Genomic DNA, 11,760 nt, shown 5'->3' on the forward strand with positions numbered 1-11,760 from the left:
CCTCCCCTCCCCCCAGGCCTCCCCTCCCCTCCCCCAACCTCTTCTGCACATCCTTAAGCCACCTTGGATTGGACTGGACTTTGGTAGGGACGGGGAGAGTTTAGCATGGTCAGGCTGCTTCTTATACTGAGCTTTGGGTTTAGGGAGTAAGAGGCCCCATCTGGTGGGCAAAGAAGGCAAAAACAATTTTAATTAATTTTTGTTACTTTTCCCCCCTCTATAGGACATTTAGTATATATGTTGTTAGATTTAAGTTTGCTTTTATGTTAAGAAAGTCCTTCTCACTATCCAGTTATAAACTAGTCACCTAAAATGTTAGTGTGTTTATTATTATTATTTACACATAACTGTTTAATCCATATAAAATTTGTTTTGCTGTAATGCTGTATTTTCCAGATAACCATTTTTTCTAACATTATTTATTGAATGATTCCCTCCTTTGTTGGTTCGGATGCTTCTTTAGCTTACATTAAGTTTTCATATGTTCCAGAGTATATCCTTCAGAGATATTTAATTCTTCAATTTGTTTACACTTTTGCCTGTTTTAAATTTTCAAAAATTGTTGTACTTTTACAGTAATTTTAATATCCAGATAGGCAGGTCTTTCCTCATTACACTGTAAAATGTGTAAAGTATTTTTCATTTTTTCTTTTGGAAAACGTTTAGAAACATTTTTCAAGATCCAAAAAATAGGATTAAAATTTTAATTGAAACTGCTCTAATGTCCCACTATTTCTTCTGGTCCCTTTCTGTATCTCTCAACATCCTGTTTTCTTAGTTTCAAAATTTTTTCCCTATAGATTTGGTGAATTTCTTAGGGTTATCTGTATCATAGACTTTCCATTATATACTCAAATTGATCGTTGCTGACATGTTAGAAAGTTAATGGAATTTTGAATAATTACCCTGTATTTGGCCATTTTCTTGAACTTGCCGATTGGTTTCAGGAACTTTTTAGTTTCTTTTTAGTTTTCAGGGTAAGATACCATGTTACGTATCACAATATGTTGTTTTTCTCCTTCTTTTTAGTAGTTATACCTCTTCTTTCAGTTTCACATCTTATTGCATTGGTAAGAATGTATATAGCATGGTGTTAATTTTTAATGATGACAGCAGGCCTCCTTGCTTTGTTTCAGTAAATCCAATTTTCTGATGATAATAACACTCTGAAGGAAGGATGGGTTGAAGGGAAGAGTGGTGGTACTTATAGAAGGAAGACATGTTCTTACAAGCTGAGAATTCGTGTAAGGGAAACATACATGTGATTTGTGTCATGCACAGATTGGAAGGACTGCGGTCTGTAGAGGCCATAAGTTGCTTATTTTGTCCCTTCTGACTCCCATATCTTACCTGCAATCATCGGTTGGGTCTCTATGACTTAGACATTTTTTAAAATTTCACCTAAAAGAATTGTAACTTAATACATTTAATGATAACAGAAATTGTAAAGATATGAGTTTGCATAATGGAATAAATAAATGCAATTTGCAAAATAGTTAACTTAAACGTATATACAGCATACAAGTAATATGCAGTGTGTTTCTGAGGCTTATTTTTAACACTACTCATTAGGAAAAAAACTTGTCAAATCCTTTGCTAATTATAACTAAGGAAAATGACCGTTTTCTTTTTTCCCCCCATCATCTTGGTAGAACATTTATGTTCCTGTGTATCACACAAGTGTGTGCCAGGATGCTAATTCTTTGTACTTTGGATTTAGAGCTAACTGCAGGGCATTCTAAGTGTCTGGTACTCTTCAAAGTTCACATTTAACTATGGCCATTGTACAAAACAAGTGCCAGAAACTTACTGCAACTCCAGAAATAAATCCTCTTACTTTGCTGTGGTCTCTTTCTCTGTGGTCTCCTCTGTCTAATCACTTTGTGCCACAGCTGCGAAGGTCTCCAGAAACTTACTGCAACTCCAGAAATAAATCCTCTTACTTTGCTGTGGTCTCTTTCTCTGTGGTATCCTCTGTCTAATCACTTTGTGCCACAGCTGAGAAGGTCTCCGCACCTTCCTCTGAGATTTGGGGAGAATCTGTGAGTAGGGATGTGGAAAGAGAGCAGCTCCCCCACCAATTTCATGTGCTCAAGAAGGCTTCTCACTGCCCGTAGGAAGTGACTCTGTGGTGGCACATGTGCCTTGCTGCTGGTTCCCCGTCTTTTGACCACCACTGATCCCCTTTCTTCCTGAAAGCTCCTCTTCCCCAGCCTCCGTGCAGCAATGCCTCCTATGACTCCCCAAGGTAATTTTCCCTCAGCCAGCAATTTTCATTCCAGAATTTTTAGCCACAGCTCCCAATTGTGTCTCAGATTCCCTTTCCTTGGGTCCTCTTCCCTGCTTGTCTGATAAATCAGTCTGTTCCAAAGGCCGTGAGTGATGAAATGCCTCCTAATTTTCCTTAGGCTGCATTTGTACTTTTGGTGTCAGAGGGAGTAGGAGGCTCGAGCCTTACCCACAGCCTAATGAGGAGCACAGAGGATTTGGTTTCCCTTGACATCACATCCTCAAGCACTTAGGGAATGTGGGTACGCTCCTACATCTAATACATGTCCATACAGGAATATGCCCGCATGGTTCTCAGCTCTCCAGACACTCATTCTGCACTGGTACATGGTGAGTACCAATGTTAGCTCTCCCTGCAGGGATTATGTAGGCTGTCTTCTGTACAGTGTGTTCTGCAGACATTTACATCCCAGTAACTCTCTTTTGCTCCCCACCCTTCACCTCTAGGCAGCCAGGGGAAGGGAAGATGACACCACACTCTTCTCCAGCACCTGTTACCACATCTCAGAACCCTTATTAGCTGAACGTGTCTCCCCAGGTCTGACCTCCATTCTCTCTGCTGCAATGTCAGCCTAATTTAGTTTTTCTGGTTGTGGTTCCCCAAATAATTTCCAAAATGTGAGATTACTTTATTCTCTTATGTTACATTTGTCCAGGGGAATCCACCAAAATATTTTTAAATTGTGGTAAAATACACATAACATAAAATTTACCATATTAACCATTTTTAAGTGTATAGTTTAGTAGTGTTAAGTGCATTCACACTGTTGTGCCGTCTCTAGAACTCTTTGCATCTTCCAGAACTGAAACCGTATCCATTAAACAACTCCCCACTCCCATCTCTTCCAGATCCTGGCAACCACCATTCTACGTCTATCTCAATGAATTAGGCTACTCTAGGGACCTCAAGTCTTTTTGTGGCTTGCTTGTTTCACTTATCATCATATCCTCAAGGTTCATTCATGTTGTAGCATGTGTCAGAATTACCTTCCTTTTTAAGGCCACATTTTGTCTGTCCATCCAATGATGGACGCTTGGGTTGTTTCTACCTTTTGGCTATTGTGAATAATGCTGCTACGAACTTGAATGTACAAATATCTCTTTGATGCCCTGATTTTATTTCTTTGGGGTATATAAGCAGAAGTGGAGTTGCTGAAGCATGTGGTAATTCTGCTTTTGAATTTTTGAGGAAGCACCCCACTACATTCCCACTGACCGTGCACAAGGGTTCCAGTTTCTCCTCATCCTCGTGGACACTTATCTTCTGTCTGTTTGTTTGTTTTTCTTACTTTGGCCATCCTAATGGGTATGAGGTGGTGTCTTACTGTGGTTTTGATTTCATTTCCCTGATGACTAGGGACATTAACCATCTTTTCTTGTGCTTATTGGCCATTTGTATATCTTCTTTGAAGAAATGTCCATTCAAGTCCTTTGCCTACCAATTTGTTATTTAGCATTGCCTTTCTTTAGTACCACATGTGTTTATATGTAGTTTGTATTTACTAGGCTAGCTCACATTACCCTTACTTTGTCACATTAACGTCATCTGAGGCAGGCTGCCTCCAGCCTGCAGATCATGTCTCCCAACCCCTGCTTTTCCTGCCCTCTGCGCAAACACTAAAGGTTAGTTTCCATGCAGAAAACATAAGTTACAGATGAAGGATTTATGAAGATGGTGTGTCTATCGAAAAGAGCCCGAGATCTAGGGACACTCTAACTTCTCTCCCTGGGTTAGCTGCCCACTCGTTGCATGACTTGTAGCAGGTCCCTTAATTACTTTAGTCCCTTCATGAAAATAGGGTTTTTATCGGCACTGTCAAACTCACACAAGAGTAGATAAAATTATTTTAAAGGGAGTGGAGAGAGACGATTGATCCTAGAATCTGAGCATTGGAAAATATCTTAAAGGTCATTTAGAAAAATGCCTGCCCTTCCACCCCAAAGCTTGACGTGCTTCTTTAACCTGTTAGGAGTCTTCACGAGGTTTGAGGACGCTACTCTAGAAAGGCTAGATGGTTTTATGATTTTTGCAAAGTAACATACATGAGCAGATGTAGTTAAGATCTGGTAAATCTGATTCTCATGAGCAAATTGTGAGCCCGTGGCTTCCTCCTGCCCACTCTCCCTGGTGCTTGCCCTCGCCTCTCTTGGGGGAGGATGTTTATTCCAGGCATCCGGAGAAGCATTGTGCTTTGTTCAGGATCCACCTGCTCCTCTCTGGGCCCAGACACAATTCACTGATGCTGTTGGATTCCAGAGTGGGAGGCCAGCCGCTATTATTCACTTGAATTTAGTCCAAGAAACTAAGCAAGGGGTGGGGGGCCGTGTGTGGAGGCCCAGTGGGGTATTAAGTTAAACAACAGTTCTCTGAGTTTTTTTGTTTGCTTGGTGCTATGATTAGTGCTGAGTGGGTTCAATATTATGTAAGGTACACACCTCCTCTCCCCTCCTCCTCTGCTTAGGAGACTTACAGTCTGGTCAGAGATAAAAGACAGTAACAATGAGGCGGAATATGATCAAAATGTGGGTTCTGGATGATATAGTATATAAGGAATAGCTATTATTAATAATAGTAGTAATAGCTGCTGGTTATCTAGTGCCATCTGTCTGGGTTCCTGATAGCATATTGGACACTTTTCATACAATATCTTTTTAGTCACCACAACAACCCAGCTTACAGCTGAGAAACCTGGCACTCAGACTGGTTGCATGACTTGCAAAGAATCTAGTAAATAGCAGAGCAAGGATTGATGACCATTCTGGTTGAAGACAAGACCAGCTTCACTGAGAATGTGGGATTTGAGTTGAGTCTTGAATGGTAGGGAACGCAAGGGAGAAGGCCGTGTTCTCCGTTCTGCTTGTAAGTAGCGTTGTGAAACAGTGCGCGTGCTCACACCTGGGCTTCCTGGTGGCAGTGCCTTGGTTTGGAACATCTTTCCCACTAGCTTCACCTACCCACATCCTACTTGTCCTTGAAGGCCTATTTTGAGATGTTTCTGCTAACTCCAAACCAGAGGTGCCTTGCCCTCCTTTGTATGTCTATAGCAATTCGGTTGTACCTTTCTATGGTACTTAGCATGTAAATAGCTCCATGACCTCTTAGCTATCCTACTTGTCCTTGAAGGCCTATTTTGAGATGTTTCTGCTAACTCCAAACCAGAGGTGCCCTGCCCTCCTTTGTATGTCTATAGCAATTCGGTTGTACCTTTCTATGATACTTAGCATGTAAATAGCTCCGTGACCTCTTAGCTTCGTTGTCCTCAGTTTCTTCCTCTATAAAAAGAGGGGCACAGTAGTACCCATTGCATGGGGTTGTGTGAAGCTTAAATGAATCAATATGCAGAAAGCACCTAGAACAGTGCCTGGGACACAGTAAGCATCATTTATTTTAATTGCCATGCACACAAACTGAGAGCTTTGACCATATGGAATTCATAGGTAATCCCCAACCCCCCCCAACGTGTGACACATAACACGCACACACATAAGACACGCACAGAGGTTTTCACCCAGTGTCTTATATTCAGGGCTTGATAAATGTCAGAACAGCTGAATATTGTAGAGGTACAGCTTCTTAGGACTCACCAGGTGGAGGAAGGTGCCTTTTGTTCGGCTAATTTAGATGCTGCTGTGGGAGCCCTGTCCCTATGCCTCTCTCAGGAAGCAGACATATTTCAACCTGGGACACTTCAGCAGCACCGAGTCACCCAGGCAGGGACTTCCCTCCTCCGCATCTGGAAGGTATGCTGCTGGGGAGGGCGTGGTGCTCCAGGAAGCCACGTAAGGCTCTCCTGAGAGAATGGGTCGAGAGAGGAAGGAGACTGCTGGTTGTGTCCAATGTGGTGTCCAGACTACCTACTGCAAATGCTGTTTTAAAGAACTCGATTTTTCCAGAAGCAGAACCTCTATCCAAGGACTTACCAGGAGATCTGTAGAACTGATCCTTTTCCTGAGGGATGTACAGCAGCTGTCTGAAAATTTATTTCTCTGTGACCTCATCTCTTGCGGGTTTTCTGAGGCTACTGTTGGACTCATGTCTCTGTGACTTGGAGGTTGGCTAGCCATGCTCTTCTGGCCTCATCTGAGGACAGTATTTTCCCTCAGCTCCCTCAAATTCTGGCTTATAGAAGAAAGCTGGGGCCCAAGGCTGAACTTGACCTTGCCTTGCACAGGAGCAAAGGAGCCTAGGTTTTCCTGCCTCAGGTGACAGCAGAAGGAAAATACCCAGGCTCCATTCCAGTGGGGAGGACCATGGGGCCCTGCCACGCGGAGCAGTCCTGCCCACAAACAGGAAGCTCCTGCGTGAAGGTTCAGTTCTGGCGACTGTCACACGCCCCAGCAGTTTTCCCCGAACAGGAAGGTTGTCAGAGCTGTTCAGGCATTTCCTCCTCTGCCATCTGCCATCCGGACCGGGGACAAAGTCTTAGTTTCGGTTCTTTTCCTGTGCAGGGGAGGTCACTCTGATTGGAGGCTGCTGGAACAAATCCTGAGAAGTGGGAGAACAGGGTTTTGAATGGCATAGCCAGTGCTTCCAATTCATACCTTTCCTGGGACTCAATTGTTGAAGAATTAGAATTTTTTATCTAATTCTGAGTTTTTGAGCCCTATGGACCAGTCAGCATTCTGGAGAAAGATCTATGAACTTCATTCAAACTGGGTTTCGTGCTTTTAATGGAAAAAGAGGATGGAAAACTGGAGAAAAACACCATTTCACTTTGTGCTTTGCAAGACGTCTTTGGATAGCAGGAGGGAGAAAGCATCTGAGGACGCTGTTGAGTTTATAGTCTGACTTTTGTTCTATATTTCTCACCTCTCTTGGCTTTTCTTCCAACTTTTGGGGCTTTTGTAACCTTGAAATAGAGGATTTTCTCTTAGCTGTTATTGCATTATTAATATTTTCTGTTGTTGGCAATTTCTTTTGACTTTAATTTGAATAGCATATGTGTACATGGGCAATACTTAAATGAGATACTCTTTCCTACATTTGTTCTCTGATGTCTTAGACACTAATAAACATTTGGGTACTGGAAAATTTTTGAGTTTTTTCCTTATGTCGCACCTATGTAGTTAGCAGTATTTTTTTTTTTCTTTTAGAATTTTAGAAAGAAGGATCCTTCTTGTGGAGAGGATAATAGTGTGGTTTTAATCATAATTATTGCCTGAGACTCTGGATGCAGTTCAGAGTATACTAGCAATTTCATCTCCTGCTCTCTATTTTTCTTTGTCTTCCCAGGAGGACTTTAAGAAAGACAAAGGAGAGGCCCTGATTCAAATACTGTGTGGGAAGGAGCAGGCTGACCCTGAGGCTGAGGCTGGAGGTTGCTCGTTGCCCTTTGCCCAGTCTGAGGTTACGTCTCAGTGTCTGCTGCTGGTCTTGGCCAACAGAACGGGTAAGGGGCACATCTGTCTGGGGGGCTTGAGAGGGTTAGGCTGAGGTTAGATAGGGCTGAGGTTAGAGGATCCTGGGTGGAGATCAGGCATCTCAGCTCCAGAGACTGTAAGTGCTGATGAGAAGGGCTTGGCTCACTATGCGAGAGGCCCTCCTGAGATGGACCACCCTGGCCATCAGAGCATCTTCTGGAAAAGTGTGGGAGGGTTTAGAGTGGGATAAGCTGTTCTAGCTTCTAGATCTAACAACTCCTATTTCTAATTCTAGAACTTTCCAGAAAACTCCAATTGATGAAAGGACATCAGTCTGACCTGAGAAAGGTAAGCTCTCTGAGATGATGGTGTCAGACGTTCTAGCTTCTAGATCTAACAACTCCTATTTCTAATTCTAGAACTTTCCAGAAAACTCCAACTGATGAAAGGACATCAGTCTGACCTGAGAAAGGTAAGCTCTCTGAGATGATGGTGTCAGAGGGAATACTGGGTCCAGGGAGTTCACTGGAGTGGGCAGGAAGTAATGACCTTCTCCAGTCCTACCCTTCCTACCTCTCCATTTTCCCTGACAGACTTCATCTTTCTATGCTTGAACTAAAAATTTTATGGTGCAGCTTAATTAAGAGATGTCAGTCTTAAATTCTATTTCAGAAAGCCCTGAGGTCAATGTCCTTTTGTGTGTGTTCACTGTTGAGTCACACACGGGGGTCTAGAGTGGGCTGAGTTCCTCTAGAACTGACTTTCCACAAGGGACAGGCAGTCTTTTCTGTGCCTTCTTTTCAAGCTGGGGATCCAAGATTTTACTGCACAAAATGTCACGAGCCACCAGAGCCATACCCGAAAGACCCTGATTGCACTGGTCACTTCAGGAGTCCTGCTGGCTGTCTTGGGCATCACCGGCTACTTCCTGATGAACCGCCGCAGTTGGAGCCCTACTGGAGAAAGGCTGGTCAGTTCTGGGGTCCAGGGCAAAGGAAATGAGGATGATAGTGGTCTTCTGGGGAGGGCCATGGCTGTCCTAGAGAGGAAAGAGAAATACCAGAAAAGGCACTTCTGGGACCTCATATAGGGATGTGCAGGCACACACAAGCCATATCCAGGGGAGATTCAAAACAATAGATGGCAAATTGGGGCAGTCGCTGGGGGCAACCCAGCTACTCACTGTGGTGGCAGATGATTCATATCATCTATTTGTTATGTTTCCTGGGATAGTTCAGCTGGGTATAGCCAGAACAGGCTGCTAAATCAGCCACATTGATTTGCAAGCATATTAAATACCTAAGGGGTGCCACCTTGCTCACAAGAAGGAGACATATGATAGGAAAATCTACTCTTGAAGTGTTCTGGATGAGGGAGGACAAGGCTGAGGTTTGGCTCTTGGCCTCTGGCCTGTTAACCTACTCTGGGGAGGTTATTCCACCCCTGGGACTGCCTGTTTTCTTGCGGGAGCCGGTTACTGTGCTGTGGTGGCATGGTGTGGTGCCTCTCTTCTGTCCTTTCTCCTCTAGGAGCTGGAACCCTGACTGCTCTTCAGGAAGAAAGGCGTCTGCACATGCTGCACCCTCCCCCCTCCCTCCCCTGCTTCCCATTTGGGCCCCTCCCCCTCACAGTGTCTCCCACCCCTGCTTACCAGATAATGCTACTTTATTTATACACTGTCTAGGGCGAAGACCCTTATTACACGGAGAACGGTGGAGGCCAGGGCTATAGCTCAGGACCTGGGGCCTCCCCTGAGGCTCAGGGAAAGGCCAGTGTGAACCGAGGGGCTCAGGAGAACGGGACCGGCCAGGCCACCTCCAGAAACGGCCATTCAGCAAGACAACACGTGGTGGCTGATACCGAATTGTGACTCAGCTGGGTGGGGCAAAGCTGGGCAGTGTCTGGGAAAGAGCCCCTCCCTGCATCTGACCACATGCTGCCTCATGCTGGAGGTGACATCCCTCATGTCCTACCCTTTCCCTTGCACACACCTCAGAGGCTGTTCCTGGGTCCCTCCACCTTGGGGAGAGTCAGGTAAACTCCTGCCCTTTACACATTCGGCTCCCTGAACCCAGACTCTGGTCTTTCTTGGGTAAAGGTGTAATGGGGAAAAGCTCCCGGGAAGGGTAAATGGCCTTGCAGCATTTACACATGAGATCCCCTTCCCCTGCCCTCCTCTGTCTCATTACACGAGCCCTCAGGACCCCCCAGGGGAAAGGAGCCCCCAGGAGGCTTTGATTTTTACTGTTTCTTCCTTTTATGAAGGTACTTCAAAAAGTTCACAGAAAAATAGAATTGAAAGATAATAGGTATCCTTGAACCTTCTGAAGTACCCTCATATTTTCTGTTTCTACTCTAGGGAAACCAGAGTAGCCCTTTGCACCTGCCCCCTTATAATGATATATCCAGAAAAATGTGCTGTCTTAAACCACTCCCCTTATCCCTCATCCGAGACACCGTGGATTCGGTCACCAACTGCCCTCTTGCTCTCCAAGTTCACCAAGCTCCAAGTGGTCCCTTTATTTGTGTACAGAGGCCTGCACAGTGTTGTGGTGTGAACCTGGAACTGGGCTTCAAGTTCTAGAACAAAGAGCTCAGTGCTAGCCTTTCTGGGACAACACAGAGACTCTTGTTGGGCCCAAATGGATGGGACCATGGGACCAGGTCTTCGAGCTGATTCCGCTGTGCTCTTCTGAGGCATGCTTTTGATCTGAGGCTAGGTCCTGGCCTTATCCTCTGATATCCATGGCTTTCTCTTCCCTCCCGCTGACTTCGGGGTTGAGCCGTGGCCTCAGTTCTCCTGCAGATATCCATGGCTTTCTCTTCCCTCCCGCTGACTTCGGGGTTGAGCCGTGGCCTCAGTTCTCCTTTCTCTCCCTTCTTCCCCCACCTCGAGCCCCTTCACTGCTCTGCACCCGTGCGTGGTCAGAGCCCCAGAACATCTTCCAAGCACTCTTACCATAAGCTGCCTCTTCTGTGAGTGACCCAGGTCTTTGTTGTTTTTCCAGAGGGGTGAGTGGGAATCCTGGTTTCAATGACGGTTGGAAATAAAAGTTTCCAGAGATGAGAGGATTGGGTGGGTTTTTTTTTTTTTTTTTCTGAATAAAAAGTGGTGTGTGTAAATACTGTAATTAAAGTGATACTGAAACACATCTGTTCTTTGGCTCTATCTCAGCTGGGTGTGTCTGAATGGCAGAATGGCCTCCCCATCAGACCTGCCCGGACTGTACAATTTGGCCGGGAGGGGCTAGCCAGGGAGAAGGTTGGACCATCTCAGGGGACACAGGTACCATCCAGGATGCTAAGGACCTTTGTGCCAACTACTTCCCTCTATGGGTGGGGATTCCAGGTGAATTAGTCCATTTTTTGTTGCTTATAACAGATTACCTGAAGCTGGGTAATTTATAAGGAAACAAAATTTCTTACAGTTTGGGAGGCTGGGGAGCCCACAGTCCAGGAGGTGCCTCTTCTTGGTGGCAACTCCCTGCAGAGTCCTATGTAGGGTATCCCACAGCGAGAATGGCATGAACGAGAGAGCTAAGGTGCTCACTTGCTCTCCTTATAAAGTTACTAGAACCATCCCTGATAACCCATCAGACCATTAGCCCACTACTCCATGAGTGGATTAATCCATTCACAAGGGCACAGTCCTCATGATCCAATCACCTCCTGAAGACTTCACCTTTCAAATACCATGATCGGATTTCCCACCCTCTTAACACTGTTACCATGGGGGTCAAGCTTCAGTGAGTTTCGGGGGGACATCCAACACACAGCACCAGGGGAGCTGGATGTTTCCAGTGGTAGAAAGAATAGAAAGGCAGGCCTAGGGCTGCAGGGACCTTCAGGATGGAGGGTGGGACGCTGGGGACTTACGAGTTACATCCTTCTGAGAAGAAGATATACTTGAAACTGAGTAATTTATAAAGAAACAAAATTTATTTCTTACAGTTTTGAAGGCTGGGAAGTCCAGGGTCCAGGGCATACACCTGGTGAGGGGCTTCTTGGTGGCAACTCCCTATGGAGTTGAACAGCCTTCTGAGAAGAGGGACATGCTGATGGCTGCATGCAAAATGTTCAAGACACAGGGAAGGAGCAACGAGCTGTGCA

General features: G+C 45.0%; 1 protein-coding gene across 1 annotated transcript in view; it reads left to right on the forward strand.

Annotated features, from left to right (window-relative positions):
* CD34 (CD34 molecule) overlaps window positions 1–10,456 on the forward strand; it is a 13,713-nt gene extending 3,257 nt beyond the window's left edge. The window contains exons 4-7 of the mRNA XM_008579608.1: window positions 7,523–7,679; window positions 7,946–7,998; window positions 8,456–8,620; window positions 9,335–10,456. Of these exons, the coding sequence (XP_008577830.1) occupies window positions 7,523–7,679; window positions 7,946–7,998; window positions 8,456–8,620; window positions 9,335–9,520 (561 nt within the window). The 3' untranslated portion in view covers window positions 9,521–10,456. The remainder of the gene's footprint in view (window positions 1–7,522; window positions 7,680–7,945; window positions 7,999–8,455; window positions 8,621–9,334) is intronic.
* The last annotated feature ends 1,304 nt before the right edge of the window (window positions 10,457–11,760 follow it).

Source organism: Galeopterus variegatus, unplaced genomic scaffold, assembly GCF_000696425.1.
Source record: "Galeopterus variegatus unplaced genomic scaffold, G_variegatus-3.0.2 Scaffold1921, whole genome shotgun sequence".
Classification (NCBI taxonomy): domain Eukaryota; kingdom Metazoa; phylum Chordata; class Mammalia; order Dermoptera; family Cynocephalidae; genus Galeopterus; species Galeopterus variegatus.